Raw genomic sequence first — 25000 nt, 5'->3', positions numbered from 1 at the left:
CTGAAACGCACTGTGTGGGTTTGAGATATTTATATGATGTTCATTAAGGATTAAAAAATCAAACCAGCAATGCATTAAACTGTACCCCTCAAATGCTACCCAAACCAAGCAACCCAAACAAAACCCCTTTGCTACGAATGAACCACTTATGTTCTCGATTTCACACACACACACACACACACACACACACACACACACACACACACACACACACACACACACACACACACACACACACACACACACACACACACACACACACACACACTTTTAGCAGCCACCCCCTGGGGAGCAGCAGGAGCTGTCTCTAGGGGATTATGTGAATAAAGAATCTTTCAGGAGGCCAGTCATCTGTTTTCCTTCTGCCGTCGTCTATGGGCAGCACCTTCCGTCTCTTCTCCCTTCCTCTAAGTCCCTTTTTGGCAAAGCCTGGGCAGGGTGGCTTTGCAGAAGGCAGTCAGAAGACAGGCAGTCAGCCTATCTTGTTTTCTGTCTACACAGCAAAAAAGATATAAAAAAACAGGCTCATTTCGCCAAAGCTGCCACATTCGCGGCAAATAATCTCTGATACAGACTCTGGTGAGGTGAACTCCCAGCTGTGGATCCGTTCAGTGTAGGTTGTTGTGTGGTGACATCCACCTACAGTGCTTGTTACCTTGGGGGTGTTAGACACACACACACACACACACACACACACACACACACACACACACACACACACACACACACACACACACACACACACACACACACACACACACACACACACACACACGCCATACCATACCACCCCTGTGAAAAAACTAGCTAGCCTAGATAGCTGCCTCATTATCCTCCCTCCGTATTGTTGAAGAGAATATTACCAAACAATCAGGAGTTCCCAGGATTTTCCTGTTTAAATTTTTACGTATAAATCTGCACCATTTCTCTGAACGTATTCTCATTGTCAGAGATGATGAAAATTAGCTGATGAGATGCCTCTCGATGCTAAATTAGTGTGAAATTGGTGCACTGCAGCCGATTTGAGAGATTATATAGTTGATACAAACTTTTATATATCGTGTACTAGAGGCTACATTTAGCTAACAAATAGGTCCTGCAGTGAAATCCTATCTCAATTAGGCTGTATTCATAGTTTGTCTAGTTTGAATTCACAGTTTCAAGACTATACGGTCTTGAAACTGGTTCTAGGAATGTGTCCATCAGAAATCATTATAATAATAATTGTAAATCTTTTTTTTTGTTTAACACCCAAAGTGATTTAATGTGAACCATCGTCACCACTTTCTCCTAATAAAGGGAAGAACTGCTTTGTTCACATCTTGTGGAACACGGTTTTGCCACATTAAAGTTGCATTGTCTAACATTTTCAACAACCACGTAGCTTAGAACAACCTGGACATATCTGTAGCCCTTGTGACCAATAGGGGTTTAAATAATGTAATCAATAAAATTCTATCCTATAACTGATATATTCTAAGAAAATAGAATCCTGGCCAGTCTGTACCTCAGGCTTTGTTTACAAGATTCTTACTATCAACACTCGGAAGCCCCCAAAACGTACGCAACCCTCACAGTTGATCTACACTAGTTCATGTAACACAGATGCACAGCCAGTGAGAGTGGACAGACACTGATCTCCGTTCATCTAACTGGGAGGGGCTCAATCTCATACATTGCGACTTTAACTCAGATTCCAAGAAAAATCACTTCTTGCTCGTATCTAATTTAAGGTAGCGATTGTACGATTTTCCGGTCAACATAATACGCTTTAGATTTGGAGCAAACTCTAGCTTTATTGAACTGCCCATGCGTACATGTGGCATTACGGGTAATGCATTGGGACAGAACAGACCGTAGCCATGGGAGTAAATCAAACTCAATACAATACATCTCCCTTCTTATCAAAGAAAAATGTACCCATAGGAACAACTCAGAAACATTGTTAGAAGCTTAAATGGTCTGACTTCATTTCAAATTAACATTGACTTGCATTTGCAGTTCAGTGACTTAAGTAAACAAATTTAAAAAAACACGTAATACTTACTTTTGATTACACTAACTTGAAAATTAATACTTTTAACTTTAACTTTTGATCATACTAACTTGAAAGTTAATACTTTTAACTTTAACGTTTCGAGGCGAATCTTTGGTCTGAACTGGGCTTAAGGGCGTGTGAGACTGTGTGTGAGACTTTAGACATTAATGAATGTAGGCCTATTAATACCATGCATTGAAAGCTACGAAAATAACTAAGAACTTAGAACTTGGAAGTTAGTGCAGGCATGGACAATGGAGAGTGTCAATTTCTGCATCAGTTAGTGAAATTCAAAAAATTACTCTTGAGCCCGGCGCAAATCTAAAAAGGGTTGGTCTGAAGTAGCCTAATTACCGGTAGGTGTGGTTTGAGCGTAATGTGCAATAGACCAATGAGAGTGCCAGCTCCCATCACCTTTAAGAGCCATGAGCGCATTTTAATCTGACGAGTTGATATTTTGACAGCGCGTCTGCAGTCTCCGATGAGACAGATGCACATGAATTTCAAACTTCAAATGGCTCAGCTTATGGCCAAATAATATGGCCTAATTCACACATGTGTCACATACTGAGTCCTCAAATAAATTTCGGCAAAGAAAACTTAACACACATATGATATGCGGTAACTGTGGTTCTATTTAATGATATACGCAATACATTATAAAACATTGTTTCTTATCAGTATTGTATGCATGATCGTTATCGACTTGTTTTCCTAATATGCATGTGTCCCCCAATTGCGCCGGATGCAAGATGGGGCCCTTAATCTACATTGCACTTATTCATAGTACTTAATTGTGTAACATCTGCAGTAGCTGCTAGCATTGCTGTACACAGGGAATGGGTTAGCCTAGCGATTTTTAGTACTTGCACTTGGCTCTATGAACATCTTTACTGTACTTACAGCAATATATTGTTTCACTTCTTATGAAAAATGTATTTGCTGAAAGTCGCTTTGGATAAAAGCGTCCGCTTAATGCCCTAAATGTAAATGTAAATGAAGTGCTCAATTCCCAGTTATATTACACTGTGCTAACAGCCCATTACCTCTCAACATTTAATTCTGCATTTGTTTTTGGTCGCTCTCACTCAGGTGCTGAGCTCTGTAAGGACGGAGGGCCAGCCTCTGCACTGTCACTTCCGCCAGCTCCAGCCCCGCCAGCTGCTGACAGTGGAGCTGAGACCCCAGTCCCAAGGGGAGACGTCCTGGGCGGTGGATGCTTGCGCGTACGACTGCGCACAGGGCCTCCTCCAACGCACGTCCGTCACACGTATCCCACTGCAGGCCGAGCCCATCTCCTGCTCCCGCCACCCCGCTGAGACTCTGCTGCTCCTGGGCCTCAGCGACTCCTCACTGGTGCTCTACGACCAGCGAGGGGGCGGGACGTGCCGCAACGTCACCTGCACGGCCCCTCCCGCGTTCCTGGCCTGGCATCCTTCAGGGGGCCTGGTGGTGGTGGGCGGAGGGCAGGGGGAGCTGATGTGCTTCGACGTGGGGCTGGCACCTCTGGGGGTGCGGTTGGTGGCCGAGGAGCTCGCCAACGCCCCCGCCACGCTGAGGCTATCTGAGCACCTGCGCCGCACCGGAGGGCTGGAGGGGCTTCACTGGGGCATGGGCCCGGGCTGCCGGCCGGAGGGGTGTGACCTCCTGATGCTGGCCCTGCATGGAGGACCTCTGGCTGCCCTCAAATTCAGGCTTGGTAAGTTTTTGTTTTGTGTTTGTGGGACACGCTCCTCTTAGTATCTGTTTATGTCAAGCTGCACAGATGTTTGGCCATCCGGAGCACTTTGACCTAATGCCCCATGTTGGATGGCAATAATGCAAGTGTAGCCGAGTTTTGGAAGACTTAACCTGGTGCTGTCCAAATACTGAGGTAGCTTTCACGGAGTTCGCCTCCAGGGGACTTGAACTCCGTCCTCTTAGAATAAGAGCCATTGGCTTAACCGACTAGACAATGAGTAAAGGCGTCCAATTCCTACAGTCAAGCGTGGAAGTCTTCTTGCGTTGTGTCCTGATTCTGGGACATCTTGTGGTTCAAACCAACAACCTTCCAGTTTCCAGGAGACCTGACCTAACCCTAAACCTTACTGCTTGGTGTAAGGTTCCTTTGAGCACACTTCAGTTCACACGGCATATATAATCCCAACAGAATCATCAAGCCTTACCTGGTAGACAAGCTGTCGTCACCTCGAAATGACAACCGCTGTAGACAGGAAACTGGGGCAATGGAATGCTGCTAATTCAGTTGGTCACAATTCAGTTAGTTTTTTGAACATTGTTTCGTATTTAATCAGAAAACTATTTGTCATGGGGACACTGCATCTGTGTTTCTTATGCGTGATGTGGCAAAACAGGTTTTTCACAAGGCTTTGTATGTTTCCGTACGTCCTATCTCGTACCTAGTCCTTTGCTGACTCACAGCATGCTTCAGCCAGCCTGCAATGCTATTAAAAAACCTATTCAAGTTTGGAACTATAGGATTTTCTGGGCAAATAAGCACTCACCATTCACATGCTATAGTATGATAATCATGTAAATTGCAGCTATAAGCATCATGAAATGTTCTTTAGCCTTTTTCAGCCATTTTTTCCAGCACCTATGCAGTCGTTTAGTTTATTATGTTGTCGTAATGTGCGTCGTTTGTAGATTTTACAGAAGAACTCAGAAGAAGGAATGGCTGAGTAGTGCCATTCTAATCAATGTCTATGATTTATTCTGATGCAGTCACATTTTCCAACATTTGCCTACTGTTTTACTACTAGTTCATGTAAAGATGGCAGCTGCACTTGTTTCTTGCGGTCATCATGGAGCCTCCTAATTGCAGAGTGAAGTTAATTTGTTAGCAGGCGGGAAGGTTAGCAGGAGTCAAGCTCTCAGAGGTCATTCAATAATCGCCTAGGGCAAAAGCCCCCCAGGTGCATTCTGGGAAGCATTTTTCCGATAAATAATTTACAGTGGCTGTGCAGTCCCTCTGGGCCTACAGATAAAGTTTGCCAATCAAATTCTTCCAAAGCAGCCACCTCATCCAAACACAGACCAACAAACCCACACATACACACACTTATACACACACTTTTTTGTGTGTGTTTATGTCTGTGTTTGTGTGTGTGTGTGTCTGTGTGTTTGTGAACATGAATACACATTTAGAAAAACAAGATCTTTAATTGTGACTTTGTGGTGAATTTCACTTTCTTTGTGTGTATGTGTTGATTTTAATTGTTTTATTTATGTCTTATATTTTTGTATTGTCCCTGTTTGAAAGTTTGAAAGTGTGTGTGTTTGGTGTGTGTGTGTGTGTGTGTGTGTGTGTGTGTGTGTGTGTGTGTGTGTGTGTGTCTAGGTGTGATAATGTATTTCTCTGTTTGTACAGCCAATGAGGAGGATGTCTTCCAACAATAACTTCCTGTTCTCTGATCTTCTGCCAAGGTTTTGATGAAAAAATTCGGCGAGTCTTTCTTGCAGTGATAATTCACACACACACACACACACACACACACACACACACACACACACACACACACACACACACACACACACACACACACACACACACACACTTCTATTTCCATGTTTATACAACACACATCCACACAAACAGTGGTTTATTTGCGAGGAGCGTGTTGGGAGCTCTCTCTCCTGCCTGTATTGACTTGTTTCATTAAGCTCCGCTACATGACAGGACGAGCCAGAGTTGGTAGGCGCTGTGGATGAAAGACTGGGATACACTCCAAGTTCTCTGTATTTCTTCTTAGGAGGCAGCCTCTCCCCAGACCCCCTGTCCCCCCCCCTGTCCCCCCGTAAGTTATCTCATCTTGGCACACATTGGCCGGGCGGGGCTGCCACTGGTAGGAGCTGGAGCAGGGCAGCCTTGGGGGGGGGGGGGGGGGGGGTGTCAGCATAACAAGCCAGGAAAATAAATTGTCTTTCTCTTCTTTGGACAGGAAGTGATAGTTATATTTCAAATGGGGTTCCAGAAAGTCTGGATTTGTGCATCATATGTCTTGATTTACCAATACCATTCCCAATGTCTATGGTGATTTGTGTTATTTCTTGTGATTGGTGCTAATCATGCTAACCACGCACATACTGTCATGCATGCAAAGACACACACACACATGGATGGAGTTGATTGCAAACCGCACAAAGACTCAGACTATAGTATATTACCCCCATTAGCCTTCCACATCCTCTTCAGGGACTTTGCGGGCTAGCTAATTGGCAGCTTGTCCTTTTAATTGGCCCCGCAGCCCCAGTCGCGTCCACGTTCTGCTGAGCCATAACCAATGAAAGGATGAATCGGTGGTTCCGCAACAATATACATCACCTTTATCACACAGCTTCTTCTTGTCTGCTATGTCTTCCATACTTTAGGCATGCATATATATTTGTTGTGAATACGAATAATATGTGAAATTATACGTTTCTGCCTGACCAAATAACATAGAACGAAAAGAAAAGTGCAAGTTGTGTTTATAGCAACAGAATCAGAAGACACTTCGCCAGGGAAGAGAGGTGTGTTACTAGTCTAGCCGTACAGCATATATATGTCACAGCATTGATGAGATGTGTCAAGTACGCCTGCCTATCTGGAAGGATGACATGCCAAACACGGCTAAACACTGACAACAACTTACCTAAATAAACAACCACTGACCTGTGGTGAAACAAACAAGTTTCAAACAATTTATCATAGGTCTACAAAAGAAAAAATAGATATACCCTTGGGCGGTATAAACCAATGGATATAAGTATAACATTCTACCTGATTGTTTCTTCAAGACACAGCACGGCTTAACATGCTCTATGCATCAGAGGTTGAGGACGAGTCAGCACATGGTGACGTGGAGACCAGCACAAATCTAAAACATCCCATAGCTGTTTACCATCCCTTATTTAAGGAAAGGATGAGTTGATGGGGCACCACACCCCAATCCTGTATTTCTAGTTCACCGTTGTACAGTGGTAACGTGGACACCCAAACACACTATCAGGTAAACATTTATTTTAATTGTTTGTTGTAAATTATATAGACGGCCAAGATCACCACTTTGTATTCATACCTTGCAGTTCCTTTGTTATATACACACACACGCATGCACAAACATAAAAAAACAGACACACACACAAGCAAACGCGCACACACACACACACACACACACACACACACACACACACACACACACACACACACACACACACACACACACACACACACACACACACACACACATAACCAGCCAACGGTTATAAAAGCAAGCATAAAACCCTGTCTTTTCATTATTTAGCAGTGGTAATCTGCAAGCACTCACTGTCTCAGAAAAGAAAGGCATTATCAATCACCTGTGGTCAAAAGGCATAATCAATTGAGATGGTTCTCACTCAGCACTGAAACTAAATACCACCTGGCAGAGAGCATCAGCGTGATGAGGGAAACGCACATGCAAAATTGCACACAAACAGGCATGCATGCACATGCAATACTACATACACGCACACTCACGCATACACACAAACGATTGCCACCACAACAAACGCGCGCACACACACACACATAGAGAGGATGGGATCTTGCATGTTTCTGATATTTATTTTTCAAATTCTTTGTAAAAAGAAAATCTTGTCATGTTCTTCTCCTCCCCTCTGGGGAATGTTGAGTGGTGTACACGGCTCATAGGATGTAAGTGACCCCATGGAGGTCCTTTTCTTGACGGCGCCAACATATCAGAACAAGCAATCTTGCATTTTTAAACTGAGCAGCCAATACAACTCTCTGTTTGTCCTGTTGCCCGGACAGGAGTGGTGAGCGGGGGGGGACTGGGCCCGTCTGAGCTCCTCCAGGAACGCCTGCGCTGGGGACAGGTCGGCCCGGCACTGGGGATCCTCAAGGCCTTGGACTGGGACCCATCGGGGGAGCAGTGCTACCGCGGGCTGAGTCTGATAACCATTCATCTGCTGAGGCTTGATCTGAACGCAGAGAGAGAGGGTAGGTGTCTGATAGGTCATCTGAGTGATCATGGTTGTATGAGTCCACAGTGTATATGGTTCTGTTAAGTAGAATATTGCATTTAGTAAAAGAAAATGGCTTTAGCAATGTTTGTGTTGATACATAATAATAATAATGAGCTAAAAACGTATCCACAACTTATGGCCTGGGTCAAAATTTCCCTTTTTGGTAAGGGGCCTTGCCATTGGTTATAATTCATGCTTGCACTAAAATTCTGTTTAAGGCATCTCTGTACGTGTTAGTATAATCCCTCTTGAATAATAGACATTTCCCCTCTTCTGAAATGTGAGGCAGGCAGCCCTTGGTGGGCAGTTTTACAGTGAAGGAGGTGAAGCAGACATTGCAAGCTAATCTCATATTGTTTGTTTTTTGTGTTTTAGAAGAACAAACATCTTATGTCAATCACCATTTAATTAATTGAGGTAGCATCAATTGATTATAAGATTGATAGTCAGGATGCTAACACTTATCAGGAAGCCAACACTAGGGTAGAAATTAAAATATTTAGGCAAAAGTAATTTTTTACAATGTAGACACTGGATTGTTTCATAACTTTCAGTCAACAGGGTCAGCCTCAGCATGGAGAACCTTATTGGTTGATATGGATACGTACTTTAGGGGAGGGGTTTGCCAAACAATCCATATAACCTGTTTCATATAGATTTGGTGACAGGTACCTTAAATGGCTAGTAAGGGATCATTTAGGCTTCGATTATGGTCACTAAGTCTTTGAAATATTATTTATTATTCAGGTTTTTACTGTGCGTTTGTGTGCGTGTGTATGTGTGTGTCTGTGTGTGTGGGCATGTGTGGGTGCTTGTGTGTTTTTTGTGTGTGTGTGCAGCCCAGCTGGAGGCAGCCCTCGGTGTGTTCTATGCCCCACCTGTCCCCCTCCCTGACGCAGTAGTCCTGGATTATAGAGAGCCAATCAGCTCCTACGCACGGCGTTTCTTCCACCACCTCATCAGGTATCCTTGTATTAGTTGTTCCCTCACCACAACTACAACACTTCATTCATCCCTGAAGCCTATTGAGCCCAAAGCAGAGCATTTTGCCACGCTACCAGAACAATTTAATAGAATCAAAGTGTTTGAATTGGGGCAGGTTGGGAGCAGATTTCAGTCCCTATTATGGGCGCCGAAATTTGAAAGCATTATTTTGCGTCTGTTATAAAATGGCCCGGGTGTGTCTTGGGTTTTGGACCTCAAAGCTCCAATAACTCCCTTGTTCCTCCCAGTAAAGAGGGATGACGTTGACATCCTGCAGTAGGGGTGTTGTGGTCACGTTTCTGCTGTATTGAAGGACTACAAGGTCATGTTTTACACAGTGGGATAAGCAAGCACCAATGAAATATATTTTAAACTGCTGAAGACCTCATCAATAAAGTCATTTGATTTGAGAATTGCCCCTCATTTCCAACTCATAAAGGTGGTCTCAGCAAAGGCCAGCCGAGTCTGCATGTGAGTTATGAGTGATGAGCGATGACTTGAATTGTTACATAAAGAATGCATCCCTGGCACGTCTTGCCTCTTTACATCCGACCACATCGGCAGAACAAACAACAAGACATGCTGCAACCTTCATGGAAATGCTCTTTAAATGTGTCATGAAAACATTGCAGGTGTTTATTTTTTACTTTAATTGAGATTGAGAAGAGAGAAAAGGCCAGCTCACCATTTGTGTATTCATTCTAAGAGCCTTTTCAAACATCTGTTTGACTGAAATGGACCCTGTCTCTTTCTTCCTTTTTTTTTTGTCCTCCCATTCTCTTCCTCTTGTGTCTTCTTCCCTCACTCCCTCACTCCACCAACTGCTTCCTCTCTTCCTCCCCCCTCTCTGTAGCAGAACCAGAGGATTATTCTGGCATCCTCCTCTCCTCTCCTATCGTCCACCTGCATTCTCTCTTCCTCCGCGCACATCAAACGCAGCATCCCCCATCCCCCCTCTGTCTCTCTGCCTGCTTGTTTGATTCATGTTGGCTCAGCCAAGGGGAAGTTTGAGTTGTTTTGTATTGAGAGATACAGCTCGTTCTCCAGCCATCGCCTGTCTCTTCCCTCCCTCACTCTTTCTTACTCACTGTTTTTCTCTTTCTTTCTTTCTTTCTTTCTTTCTTTCTTTCTTTCTTTCTTTCTTTCTTTCTTTCTTTCTTTCTTTCTTTCTTTCTTTCTTTCTTTCTTTCTTTCTTTCTTTCAATTTTGCATGATACAACTTCATGTTGGCTCAACATAATCTAAAAAAAACACTTAAATAAAATGCTAATTATCAAAACTTGAAAATCTATCAAATGCAAAGAAGAGTCCCAGTAGGGGAGCCCGGTAATGTATAGTGTATATATTTATATGTATAAACACATGTATATATATATGTGTGTGTGTGTGTGTGTGTGTGTGTGTGTGTGTGTGTGTGTGTGTGTGTGTGTGTGTGTGTGTGTGTGTGTGTGTGTGTGTGTGTGTGTGTGTGTGTGTGTGTGTGTGTGTGCACCCCAAATGTGCACGTATGGACATTTAGAATCCATGTTGGTCCTACAATGCCTGACCAGGCTCTCCCAGTGGGCCTCCACTTTACACAGGTATATGTGTATCCATATATAAATGTGAAGGTCTGAAACACTGGGACCATACAGTTGTATTTTAGGACCAACATGGATTCTAAAAGTGTGTATGTGCACATTTGGCAGTGGGGTTTATTCTGTCTCGTGCTGTATATTGCGCTGACCTCTGTGCTCTGTTGTATGGCTGCAGGCACCAGCGTTTGGAGAAGGCTTTCCTGCTAGCCGTGGACCTCAGGGCCAGAGACCTGTTCATGGTGAGTGAGCTACAGGCCTGACATACTGCGACGCTTTGGTGTTTCACTCACCACTCTCACCTGAACTGTGATCAGATCACTGGAACACTTCACTATAATCACAAGTCTTTCACTTTCGGTTTATTTGTCGTTTGTGCATCGGAGAACAACGAGTAGAAGTCATTATGGCCAAGAAAATGCTTGAGTTCCAGGAATGCAGTACATAGATACAATAGATAAAATACAAAGATATAAGATAACGTAGGTTGTAAACAGATCAAGGTTAAATCTTCTGTAGGTACTATTTACGAGTTGTAAGAGTGAGGAAAAGGAGGATAAAAAAAATTATTTAGATGATAACTCTGTATAAGACGAGAATATGATTGACAGGCAATATGGATTCCAGGAACCAATCAGGGAAGAGATTGATTGGTCCTTAATGACCCACCAGTGGTCTAAGATCGAAATGGCCTCATACAGAGGCAGTGGGTCCGAACAGATGTTCTCACTGAGTACTTTATCCTTGTGTTAGTGATTTGTGGCTGGATAAGGCCTCTCCACCTTTCACCAACCGTAACTTTCACTACTCCCCCACTCTCATCCTGTCTTACATCTGCCTACACTCCTTACCCCTCTTCATGTTGATAAGCTCTTCCATTAGACTCCCCCCAGCCCCCCCTTTGTTTTATACATAGGACTTGTTTGCACCACATCTTTCAGCAACACGCACGCACGCACGCACGCACGCACGCACGCACGCACGCACGCACGCACGCACGCACGCACGCACGCACGCACGCACGCACGCACGCACGCACGCACGCACGCACGCACGCACGCACGCACGCACGCACGCACGCACGCACGCACGCACGCACGCACGCACGCACGCACGCACGCACGCACGCACGCACGCACGCACGCACGCACGCACGCACGCACGCACGCACGCACGCACGCACGCACGCACGCACGCACGCACGCACGCACGCACGCACGCACGCACGCACGCACGCACGCACGCACGCACGCACGCACGCACGCACGCACGCACGCACGCACGCACGCACGCACGCACGCACGCACGCACGCACGCACGCACGCACGCACGCACGCACGCACGCACGCACGCACGCACGCACGCACGCACGCACGCGCGCGCACACACACACACACACACACACACACACACACACACACACACACACACACACACACACACACACTCAGCCATGGCTCCAGCTCCCTCCCTGCTAAGTAGGGCTGCTGAGAAGACAAATTGAAAAGGTGGAGTCAAAGCTGTGGACCTTGAAAAAGCAAACAGAGGGAGTCTTGGAGAGAGACAGAGAAAGAGAGAGAGAGAGATGTCTCTTACTCTCCCTCTGTGTCTGTACACCGTCGACCCGTACCATGCTGACGCTCCCCTGCTGGTTTAAGCCAGGGGTCTTGACCTGGCACCAACCAAGCATGCCAACCATGCTATGGGGTAGAGGAGACCACTGATTGGTTAATCACAATCATTGGAAATCTCTGTTTATCAACTGGCTCAAGTAAAGGCAAACTGTGACCTCATGAAGCCTTCATTGTTATCGGCCCTGCTGTCTTTGTGTTGTGTGGTTCATGTGTAAATTGCAATTCTCTCGACTAAAGGACTTTGTTCTTTTCAATTTTTCAACCATCCAATAAGACAATCACAACAACAGTTTCTCCTGTTTTCTGTCTGTGTTGTGATGGGAAAAAATAGATGTTTTTTAAACTTCAGTGGAGTACACGTTCACTACGCGTTTAGTGTGCCAAATAATTTAATAATAATTAATAACTTTTTTACCAACAGAAGGGGTGAGTGTTAAGAAGCACTATATAAACAGCGAGCATTAATACGCATACTGAAGGTAATAATCAAAGCCCTAAAACTACTTTCATCGCTCTGGGTTGCAGTGGAGAGGAAAGACCATTAGAGAGAGACAGAGAGAGAGACCGAAACAATGTTTTGCGAACGAGAGAGAGATAAAGAGATTGTGTGTTAGACAGGTTAAGTTTTCTTTACCAAGTTAGAGAAAATTGTATGGAATCATATTAAATAAAAAGAAAGGCTGTTAGGCTGTTAGCCTGAGAGTTGTGAAGAGATAGTCTGAAAGAGAAATAAGGAAAACTGAAATATAAAGAAAGAAAGGGGCGTATACTGAAAGGAAGAATGGTGCTGCGCAGGCCTGCCGTGTCGTTTAAAAACTTCACGTCACTCTGAATAAAAAGAGGAAACAGAGCGAAAGAGCAAAGGAAGAAAGGAGGGCCAGCTTGCTGACCTCTTGGAGAAAGCCAGAGAGTAATACTGCTGAATGAACACAAAGAAACGTCCAAGAGAGCACACCAGCATCCAAAAGAGAGCACACCAGCATCCAAAAGGCTGCCGCACACAGCATCTAGCGGAATATATATATAAATATATATATACAATATATATTTATACTTTCTTTACCGATCTCAACATTCAATTGTTAGGTTCGGAAAGTATAATATTGGTCTGGATTTTTGAAGACAATTGGAATCCTTTAAATGGAATCACTGCATTCAAGAAGTCAGTAACGTTGCAAAATGCGTTCGTAATGAGTCAAATGAACCTTGACCAATAGCAAACTAAAGCCAACATGACAGGGACCATTTTAGCGTTGTCAGAACATCCTGCTTTGTAACAACGTCTCCTGGAACCTCATGTCGTTGGTGACACCTTCAATTCCCTGGAGAAAAGACAAAGTCGACATCTAACCTCCTCGCGCTAATTAGGCTGTGTTGTTGTGCTAGCCTGCTGGTTGGCTGATTGAGACAAGGTCACGGGTCAACGAGACTACTTCCCCTCATAGGCCAATAAAATACGGGCTTCAGCTGCACGGCATGCCTGGCTGGTCGAAAACACACACACAAATATACTCTCTCTCTCTCGCTCTCTCGCTTTCTTGCTCTCTCTCCCTCGCTCTCTCTCCCTCGCTCCCTCTCTCTTTCTCTCTCTGTCGCTTTTGTTTAAGGACATCCATTAGAAAATGACAGAATGTATAACTTAATTGCATAACATTGTGGGAATTATTAAATTAAATGATTAACATCACACACTCTTTACATACAATCACATCTGGTAGAATATCTCGGCATGAGGTGACCTCTTTCAGGCCCTCATTGTTTCCCAACTAATAATAGCAGTCCTTTGAGGCTTTCCTAAAAAAGAAACCTTTTGTGGAAAAGCAACAGAGTGGTGTTCAGGGGGTGAGGAGGCGAGGGGGGGCGAGGGAGGTTGGACGTAGGGTTAGGTGGAGGTTGGTAGGTAGAGGTTGCAGTAGTAGGGGGTGGCTTCGTCATGTTCTACATTAAGGTTCTACAAAGTTCTATAGCTCATTAAACAGCCTTTAATTACAAGACCAAAATGTGTTTTTTGCAGCTTACAATGCAGAGGCAATTTTGCAATGTCCCCTACCATGTTCTTTCTTCAGCACACCCTCACCATCTTCCTCTTCCCCCCTCCCTTGCGTTCTTCTCATCTTCTTCCGTCCTTCCGTCCCTGTTGTCATTAAATCACGATGTGTGAGGGACCTGATACAGTGTGCGGTCCCAGGGGGGCCCTTGCTCTGAGCTCATGGTATCAGGTGTGAGAGCGACCCTGCTCCGTTGGGTTAGGGTTAGGGTTAGGTCTGCGGTCCCCAGGAGGGCCCTCGCTCTGAGCTCATGATATCAGGTGTGAGAGCGGCCCTGCTCCATTCGGCTCCTCAAACTCTTTCCCATCCGACCGGGCTGATGGGGAGAGCATTGTTGTTGTTGAGATGAGTAATTCAAGTGTTGAATGTAAAGAGCTCAATGCTTTAGCCGCTGCTCACATCTTTTCAGTATGGCCTGTGGTCTACAGGACAATATAGGAGCAATAGCTGGTTATACGTAGATATATCACAGGTAGAAATTGTATATCTTTTCGATGCCAGAATATATATATATTTTTTTTATTATTTTGTGGTATATATATTATATTGTTTTTTTTTATTACTGGCATGCAACGTTTATAACATGGATGTTTTATAAACGTGCAAATGCTTTGTATAATGTTTGATATTTGTTTCATTTCATTAAGATCATCTAGTTTCTGTCCTCAGTGTACAGTATGACTTAAAGCTGCTGTAGCTAAGATTTGAGAGTTGTAAAGAGAGAGAAGAAAAGGGCAGCAGAGAGTACCATTTGAAACTTTGAAACCAAAGAAACGTCCCATCCTACCCTGCTCCCTCCCTCCCTATGTTTCTCTGACAATTGTTCAGTTGCACTTCCTGCACCTGTGATTGACAGGCAAGATGGATTCCCCAACCCAATCAGGTAAAAGGGCCCTGATATGCCAGATATCAGTCGGGAGTGGCCCGAAATCTAAAGTGGCTCATACAAAGGCAGGCGCAATCACTCAAAATATATTCTCAAAGGTGATTTTACCCACTAATAGTTCTGAGGTGTATATGGCACTTTTGAAAAATGACAATCTCAAATTTAAGGTCTTCATTCTGAAGTTGTAATGAAATACTTTTAATTCAAGCATCCAAACCCGAAAATTAGGGTGGTCTTAAAGCAATGCATCTTGTTGTAAAATGCCTATGAATGAGTATTTACACTGCCAAACTCATCAAACATTAATACACTGTCCCAGCTGAACTGTACTCCATATTCTCTATTTTCTGACACTGTCGCAATAGAAAAGACTGAAAAAAAACACAAATGCAAACCCTTACAGTCCTAGCTTGGCTCCTTTGTTTATTGATTACTCTAATCTGATCTAATTAGAAAGGAAACCAATTATCCGTCAATACTGTCACAATGCTCTCCCCTCTCCTTTATTTAGAGCACCAGAATGATTTTCATTAAACACTGTTCTACAATAAAGAATATAATAACTCAGGAGGCAACATCACCGCAGAGGGAAACTATTGACTCAGGAAGAAACATCTGTTTCCCTGTCATACTTGTATTACAAATGAAATGGCATTCGTATCGATATGGATAATATAAAACATTGATACCCTTTGCGTAAAGGACAATGTTCAGGTGACTCTGGATCCAAGTGCTGACTGTATTCATTCCCAACACTAGCAACGAGCAACGTTAGCCTATTTCTTACAACACCACTATGATGCAACAACAAAAAAGGAGCAAGTTAGAAATTGATAATACAATTTGTAAGCTACCTTTCGTATTTCTTTGCAGCATACATTTTCAACTATGCTGGTGCAGTTTCAACAAGTGCACCTAAATGAGTAATTATAAAATATACAATTCTCTACAAGTGTTACACGTAGAGAAACAATAGTAAGAACTTTACAACCGCTTACCATTGTGATACTCGTTGCCACGGTGATTGTTCGGCCTGACTTTGTGTTTCGGTTTGTGACTCAGGCTCAAACAGGTGTAGCTCAACCATTGTCACAGCAAAGTTCACAGCTGCTCAGCACTTCTGGGCTTGAGAATTCCGATATACACGCTAAGCGGTTGACCAGTCACAACAGATCGGGCCAGCTAACCAATCAGAGCGGACTGGGATTTTTGAGAGGGGGCCTTAAAGAGGCAAGAGCTAAAACTGAGATTTTCTGACAAAGCTGAGGGGATAATGAGGGGCTGCAGCAATGCACTTTGTGAGAAAAATACCATGTATTTTTAAATCAAAGAATTTAAACCTAATCTAGTAGAACCCACATTTTTTATTATTTATACAAGGAATAATTGATATGACCCCTTTAAGATTGACCACACTAGCTTTAGATCCACACTTACTACGTCCCACTTTCTTTTTCAACCTCTTTTCTCCCCATTCTTCGCACTGGAAGAAATTTCGCAATAAAAAAATCTGTCTTGATGCTCTGTTTGTCAATTTACCCTCTATTGAGGCCATTTTGTCATTGGTAATTTTCACAAATGTCCCATAGTTGTGCTACACAGAGGGCTGGCACCACACTGTAATTACTCAATCTGCCTTCATTCAGCCTTTTCAATGTCTCAAACACCTCTCTTTTCCCTCTTTTACCTCCCCCTCATTCCTAGAATTGTGTCCCCTTCTTTCCTTATTTCTTTCTCTCTGTATTCCTTTCTTTCTGAATCAAAAGAATGGATACAATATATTATTGGGGTTGGGTGTAGCCATGACCGCGGGGGTCTGGCCTGAGACAGATGGGGGTTAGTGGCTGCTGCTCACCACACCGGGGCCCTGTGATGTCAGTGAGGCGGAAGGGTTTTCTTAACGCACCCTAGCCTTTGATTGGTCTTTCACCCCCTGCGTTTAGCCATAGGAAACCCCTGTGCTCCTTTTCAGGTCAGCAGCGCCGTGGTCTGTGTTCTCACTGTTTGATCGTTTGGGAAAAAAATAAAATGTCCACCTGAATCAGTCACTCCACAATAACTTTTCCACTTAAAAGTGTTAAAGTGTTTAAAGGTCATCCTTATCGCCTCTGCCTTTTATTCCGGATGTCACACACTCTGGTGTCCGATGATCAAACTTAATAAAATCAAACAAACGTAATGCAAGGAGGGGAGAAGGGAAGTGAGATAAAGAGTAAGACTATTTTAAAATAAAATAGAGGATACAGATACTTAATATGTACCTATCGTCTATTAAACAGTACATCTTTAATTAGTATAATGTATTTTAAATAGATTTAAAATTGGTGAATTTTTCAGGACCTATTTTTCCTAGTTTGGTGAGTGATAGTTTGATTCACACGATTCCTCCCGGGTCGTCGTTGCCTTACTGACCTCCGCTCTCTCCCCTGGTCTTCCTGCCGGCCGTTCAGAATACCACTAAAGCATGTTGGTCCTTCTTACTGGGACAGAGTTTGACTTGAATGGCAGCTGCTGAGTTTGAGCAAAATAACCGTTGGTCTCCGGAAAGGTGACCCCCCCCAGCCCCCCCCTACTACTTTTGAAATGTGTCTGATAACAGCCCCCCTGCCCCCCCCCCCCCCCCCCCCTCCTCTCCCTAGTTCAAATCCAGGGTGGGCACGTGGGGATGGAAGAGACGGGGGGCACTGATTTCAGCTTTTCTTTTTTTTTTTTTATTATTTGGATCCGACCGGTCGGCTTTTCTGATGTGAGGGCTTCAAATGTCTCCTGTTTTTATCTGTTTCTGCCTTCTTCTGTCAAACAAGCCTCACCATACCCCAAGCCCCCACCCCAAAAGAAGAGAAAAAAAAAGATGGAAAAAAATATTGTCACAGGAGCCTAGATTCGTTTTAGATTAGCATTCACGTGCCTTTCCTTTATTCCCGCTCTTCAAAGGACCTCCATTATGTGGCCGTTGATAAGGGCGAGATGGTGCTGGCGGACGCGGCCAGGAGGAAGGCCCGTGAGGCGGAGTTCCCCGCCATCGCCGCCGCCGCTGGTAAGGACGTCTCTGTTTGGACTCTCTTCTTCTTCCATTACATTATCTCTCCCTTATCTTCCTGACACCAATATTTTTGACTTTGCGAGAAACATCTTTTTTTTTTTTTTCCTTGCCTTGATTTGATAGCACCAATGATTCCCGGAGTCCCAAGTTAAGGCCGGGCGTTGTGCGTGAGACTGAATCACCGGGACGTCTGCCACGGTCATCATGTGTGGCGGCTCAGAGGAGGCCTTTTGTTTTGTGAGCTTGGGACTGTGAGAGCCATTTGATTATGTTGTGCCTCCCTTGGACCTCTGGGCTGGGTTGTTCCTCATGTTCAGACAACCTGCCATGAAAATCATCTATACCGCGCTGCCAGGTCCTTATGAGGGCTGTAAAGTAGTCTTTTTAACTTCCATACCATGCCTTGAAAAATATCAAAATTTAAAACACAATTTTCAACAACAAAGGGAAGAATGGTACCAGTGTATCCATACTGCAAACATTGAGTATTTAAATTGTCTCAAACATTCAGTATTGATGTGTATTGAAGAATGTCTCTTTTTGACAACACTAATATTGAGTCATCCACTGGGACTTGAGTCTACTCCGGGTCACACGGTGTTCAGCCTGGTGTCGTGCTAGGGCTTAAATAAGGCCATCCATCACTGGCCTACCATAGACAGGGTTCAGTCTCAGGGGGTCAGTTAGTCACAAGTTGACCGTCTAATTTAGCTCTTAGGGTTTAGTGGCTTCATAGGTCATGAGAGCACTAGAAGCTACGAGGTGGTGACCACTGGAACCTGATGAGAACACTCTCCGCAGTGGAACACCTCCAAACACCCGTCTCACATTCTGACCAATTATAATTCTGTCTGATAGTCATGTGATCTGCTACATTCTTCTACCGCCGCCGAAAATGCTAGTATGCACAGAAAATACATGTTTTTACAAATATCAGGGCGTAGTGTGGACATTGTTGTCGTTGTTAGTAATGTCTAGTAGAGCCCGATAACGGTTGGCCGATTTTATCAGCCTATCAAATATATATCGGTATCGGGGTAATGGTATATGTTTGCCGATATGCACTGATATCAAACCTTTTGAAATGTTGTTTATCTATAAATGTAATAACCGCTATATAAATCCTCTACTGCAGTGGTTGAACCTCTAAATGCTTTAACTGAGCACATCCACGTACACTCCAAACACCAACAGATTTATATCATGATCTGTGTGAAGGTTAGTAGCTCCTCCCAAGTCAGTTAATTGGTTCCTTTAGCTCATGATTTTAATGGGATGTTGCTGCGGCCCTAAGCATTACTGGAGGGTGGGCAGCAAATATATACATATATATAAATAATATAATATGTTTATCTATATATGTATATCAAATAATGGCCTCTAGATCTATAATTTGAATATGAGCCGATCGATATCTATAAAAAAAAATCGTACTAATAACGTCATCGGCCCCTAAAATGCAGTCTGGGTCGGGCTCTAATGAGGGGCAAGTAGGAGTGCACAGATGTCTGCAGGAAGACAGCTCACTGTGCGACTGACACCCACTGACAGCTCCCTGCGGAGGGCCCTCTGATTGAGGGGCCCCGGGGCCTCCGAGGGCCGGCCTCTGACAACCACTCACCGCTGCGTCTGTGTGGAGTGGGCAAAACCCACAGACAAGTGGCTCCCATACTTGAAGTCACAACTCGTGTGCTTCATGCCATACCTTCTTTTGAACGTGTGCTGCATTGACTTGTGAGCCTCTCTGGATTTTTGATAACTGATCCCTCCCAGTTTTTAAAGGGCCTATTGACCTACGGCCACGGTGTAAATGCTGGGGTCATCACAATTGTCAACCATAATGACTTAACATGATTCAGAATAATAAGGATGTTTTCCGCTCCATCAAAGTTAACCTTACCTTATCTATTTGATTTTGACTTTTTTATCCTGTGATCTGATAAGGCTTTATTGATGAGTGAGTAAGCAGTGGATGAGACCGCAGAAGCTCTTTCTTTGTATGGGGTTCTTGTTACTTATGATGGTTGATCAGAAACCCTCATGCATTTGCTCTCAACAACAAGCATCACTTTGTAAACAGACTTCAATGCTGAGTTTGAGCAAAATGGTTGTCCTTGCTAGAAGCAGAATGATAGATGGTGCATTCTGTGCTTGGCGGAAGCCTGGCCTGTAAAACAATGATACAGTTAACACACCGTGTGTGGGTACTAGGACACATGTTTGAAATATTTGTAAAATATGTTTGGATTCAAAGGTTGTTGTTTTTTTTGCGAAAGCCCAGTCATAGCCTGAACCTCCGACATCTCCTGCCCTCTGACACACACTCAGGAGGGCACATACCAGAGGGGATCAGCCCTACACACACCCCATACACTTATGAACACACACACACATACTCACACTCACTCACATTCACACACATCTACGTATGCTAACACAGACAAACGCAAACACACACACATACACACACACACACACACACACACACACACACACACACACACACACACACACACACACACACACACACACACACACACACACACACACATACATACACGTATGCAATAGCACACGTTTGCACATGCACACACAAACACATGCGGACACAGACATGTATGCGAACACACACACACACACGCGCACGCGCACACACACACACACACACACACACACACACACACACACACACACACACACATACCAGTGTGCTTCAATACCACTGAGCGCACACAAACACATTTCATTGCTCAGATGCTTCAAAGGCCAGCGGCCGAACGAAATACATTAGCATTTCTGATGGATGGAGACGGAGAACATGTCTGATGAGTCCTTCAAAGAGACTTAAAACTCTGCACGTGTGTCTGAGACCACAGAGATACTTACACTCCAAATATAAGGTCAACACCTCAGGCATTCTTGGTTCTATGCATGTGTTTTAGCATTTCTTTTGTATCCTCTGGGCATGTTTGCTTGTAGTCACTGGTTGTTCCTTGGAATTGTTATTATGATTATGAAGAAAAAGAAACATTTCTATTCATAATGCAATGCAAAGAACAAGCCACTAGCAGATGCTTGTTCCTCCCTCATAAGCCTCTTAATTATGTCCTGGATGCCCTCCTACCCCGGAGCACGCTTTATCCTTGGACCGCAAGCCCCTCAGAGACACACAAAGGAGAGGAGAGGAGAAGAGAGGACCCACCCAGTGAGATAATACACAGGGCAAGACAAGGAAAGGTAGGGGAAAGTAAGATAAAAGGGCAAAGGGGAGAAATGAAGCTGAGAGAGAAGTTAGAAGGGGAGGGAGGGAGGGAGGGAGTGCTTGTATTGTCGGGGGGCGACACGGCCTCGCTAGCACATAAGGAGATGCTAATGGATCAATGGGCCAATTAGAGGAGAGTTAGGGCCCTGAGATCTCCAGCAGAGCCCGCCAGGCCGCTGGAGTACCTGCAAGGGCCTACTGGCAAGGATCCACTGTGTGTGCGTTCGTGCGTACTTGCGTCCATGCGTGCGTGCATGTGTATGTGTGTGTGTGTGTGTGTGTGTTGTGCGTTTATGTAGCGGCATCGCCAAAGCGACCTTTCTTCAGAGGCCCCGCCCGTTCTGTCCCTCTTCTTGTGCAAATGTTAAACAACGCTTTTGTAGTTTGCAGGCAAATAAACAACGCACCACACACCCAAGACGCACCATAAACATACAGTACGATGAAGGGGAAACACACGCACATGCGTGCATATTCTCTCTCACACTTAAGTCATTATTACCCGGCGTGTTTTATGATTTACTGTCCAGAAACGAGTGAGTAAAAGGCCCTCCAAATTGTGGAAGCTGATCTTGTGATCCTCGGCTGATGTCTTTGAACAGTGTCTGTGTTCCCTCGCCGGCTATGTGGGACATGCTAACCAATCGGAGGGCTCCCATCGCCAAAGAGGACAGCCACACAGTCGCTTCTTCCACATACACTCACACACACTTGAAGACATATTCCATATCATTTAAAATTGATGCACGACTATGGGCGTTGAGATGGGCTGCTTTCCAGATCAGTGTGCTCCCTCACAGGCTTAACATAAACCCCAAGACACACACCGTCTCCAACCTGGTGGGACCGGTTTAGTGTGATCAGGGTTTAGACCTCCACTCAGCACCATACCCTTATACCACGGCACTGTGTACCAGAGCATGAGGTTCTTCAAACATTGATACCCCCGCCGTCTTAAAGCAGGGTCGTTTAGTGGCTATAGGGTGCACAGAGGTTCTGGGTTTCGACCCCCACTGCCGCAACCCCCTACCTGCTGATGCAATGTTTGGTTGAGATAAAGTGATCAACTACAATAGAGGTACGATGCATATAACTGCAAATCCAATATGATGTCTATAATATTATGTAAATATATGTTTTTGATGAAAACCAAGACAATTAGGATTTTTTGGATGGTTTTAGAATCCGAGCAAAGAGATGAGGTGTTTACATGGCATTGGACTGTCACGCATCACACAGTCTCTTCCGGTGCCCATAGAGCGGTAGGATACATAATCAGACATAAATACACAGACCCACATATACGCACATACAAATGCTCTCACAATAAGTTCATTTTGGCATTGCAGCAATCTCTTTGGTACCAGCGCCAAATCCTGATTCTCTGTGTGTCGATACGGATGTGTGTGATGTGGGCGGGCGAAATGGCTGTGACAGAAAGCCTCTGTCTCTCCATCTGTCTTTTTTTTTTTTGCTTTGCTATGACACCCTCCCCCCCTAACCACACATACACACACACATGCATATACACAAACACACACTCCTGGCTCCTGATATGACTTCAGGGTCTTTTCAACGGAAGAAGCGACGAGCGCTTTATCGCAAGATGCACTTCTCCACCTCCTCTCCTCCTACTATCCCTCCTCCTCTATGTTACTCTCTATTACCCTCCCTCCTCCTCTATGTTACTCTCTATTACCCTCCCTCCCCCTCTATGTTACTCTCTATTACCCTCCCTCCCCCTCTATGTTACTCTCTATTACCCTCCCTCCTCCTCTATGTTACTCTCTCTATTACCCTCCCTCCCCCTCTATGTTACTCTCTATTACCCTCCCTCCTCCTCTATGTTACTCTCTATTACCCTCCCTCCTCCTCTATGTTACTCTCTATTACCCTCCCTCCCCCTCTATGTTACTCTCTATTACCCTCCCTCCCTCTCTATGTTACTCTCTATTACCCTCCCTCCTCCTCTATGTTACTCTCTATTACCCTCCCTCCCCCTCTATGTTACTCTCTATTACCCTCCCTCCCCCTCTATGTTACTCTCTATTACCCTCCCTCCCCCTCTATGTTACTCTCTATTACCCTCCCTCCCCCTCTATGTTACTCTCTATTACCCTCCCTCCCCCTCTATGTTACTCTCTATTACCCTCCCTCCCTCTCTATGTTACTCTCTATTACCCTCCCTCCCTCTCTATGTTACTCTCTATTACCCTCCCTCCTCCTCTATGTTACTCTCTATTACCCTCCCTCCCCCTCTATGTTACTCTCTATTACCCTCCCTCCCCCTCTATGTTACTCTCTCTATTACCCTCCCTCCCCCTCTATGTTACTCTCTATTACCCTCCCTCCCCCTCTATGTTACTCTCTATTACCCTCCCTCCTCCTCTATGTTACTCTCTATTACCCTCCCTCCCCCTCTATGTTACTCTCTATTACCCTCCCTCCCTCTATATGTTACTCTCTAATACCCTCCCTCCCCCTCTATGTTACTCTCTATTACCCTCCCTCCCCCTCTATGTTACTCTCTATTACCCTCCCTCCCCCTCTATGTTACTCTCTATTACCCTCCCTCCTCCTCTATGTTACTCTCTCTATTACCCTCCCTCCCCCTCTATGTTACTCTCTCTATTACCCTCCCTCCCCCTCTATGTTACTCTCTATTACCCTCCCTCCCCCTCTATGTTACTCTCTATTACCCTCCCTCCCTCTATATGTTACTCTCTATTACCCTCCCTCCCCCTCTATGTTACTCTCTATTACCCTCCCTCCCCCTCTATGTTACTCTCTATTACCCTCCCTCCCTCTATATGTTACTCTCTAATACCCTCCCTCCCCCTCTATGTTACTCTCTATTACCCTCCCTCCTCCTCTATGTTACTCTCTATTACCCTCCCTCCCCCTCTATGTTACTCTCTATTACCCTCCCTCCCCCTCTATGTTACTCTCTATTACCCTCCCTCCTCCTCTATGTTACTCTCTCTATTACCCTCCCTCCCCCTCTATGTTACTCTCTATTACCCTCCCTCCCTCTATATGTTACTCTCTAATACCCTCCCTCCCCCTCTATGTTACTCTCTATTACCCTCCCTCCTCCTCTATGTTACTCTCTATTACCCTCCCTCCCCCTCTATGTTACTCTCTATTACCCTCCCTCCCCCTCTATGTTACTCTCTATTACCCTCCCTCCTCCTCTATGTTACTCTCTCTATTACCCTCCCTCCCTCTCTATGTTACTCTCTATTACCCTCCCTCCCCCTCTATGTTACTCTCTATTACCCTCCCTCCTCCTCTATGTTACTCTCTCTATTACCCTCCCTCCCTCTCTATGTTACTCTCTATTACCCTCCCTCCTCCTCTATGTTACTCTCTCTATTACCCTCCCTCCCCCTCTATGTTACTCTCTATTACCCTCCCTCCTCCTCTATGTTACTCTCTATTACCCTCCCTCCCCCTCTATGTTACTCTCTATTACCCTCCCTCCCCCTCTATGTTACTCTCTATTACCCTCCCTCCTCCTCT

The 25000-nt window shown here is 44.7% G+C and overlaps 1 protein-coding gene across 1 annotated transcript in view; it reads left to right on the top strand.

Annotated features, from left to right (window-relative positions):
* The window catches only part of wdpcp (WD repeat containing planar cell polarity effector), a 54466-nt gene that overhangs the window by 27348 nt on the left and 2118 nt on the right, over positions 1-25000 (top strand). The window contains exons 10-14 of the mRNA XM_060073792.1: positions 3131-3737; positions 7833-8021; positions 8887-9010; positions 10784-10847; positions 18108-18210. Coding sequence (XP_059929775.1) covers positions 3131-3737; positions 7833-8021; positions 8887-9010; positions 10784-10847; positions 18108-18210 — 1087 coding nt within the window. The remainder of the gene's footprint in view (positions 1-3130; positions 3738-7832; positions 8022-8886; positions 9011-10783; positions 10848-18107; positions 18211-25000) is intronic.

Source organism: Gadus macrocephalus, chromosome 15, assembly GCF_031168955.1.
Source record: "Gadus macrocephalus chromosome 15, ASM3116895v1".
NCBI classification, from domain to species: Eukaryota; Metazoa; Chordata; class Actinopteri; order Gadiformes; family Gadidae; genus Gadus; species Gadus macrocephalus.
This window is presented reverse-complemented; position numbering and strand designations above follow the sequence as displayed.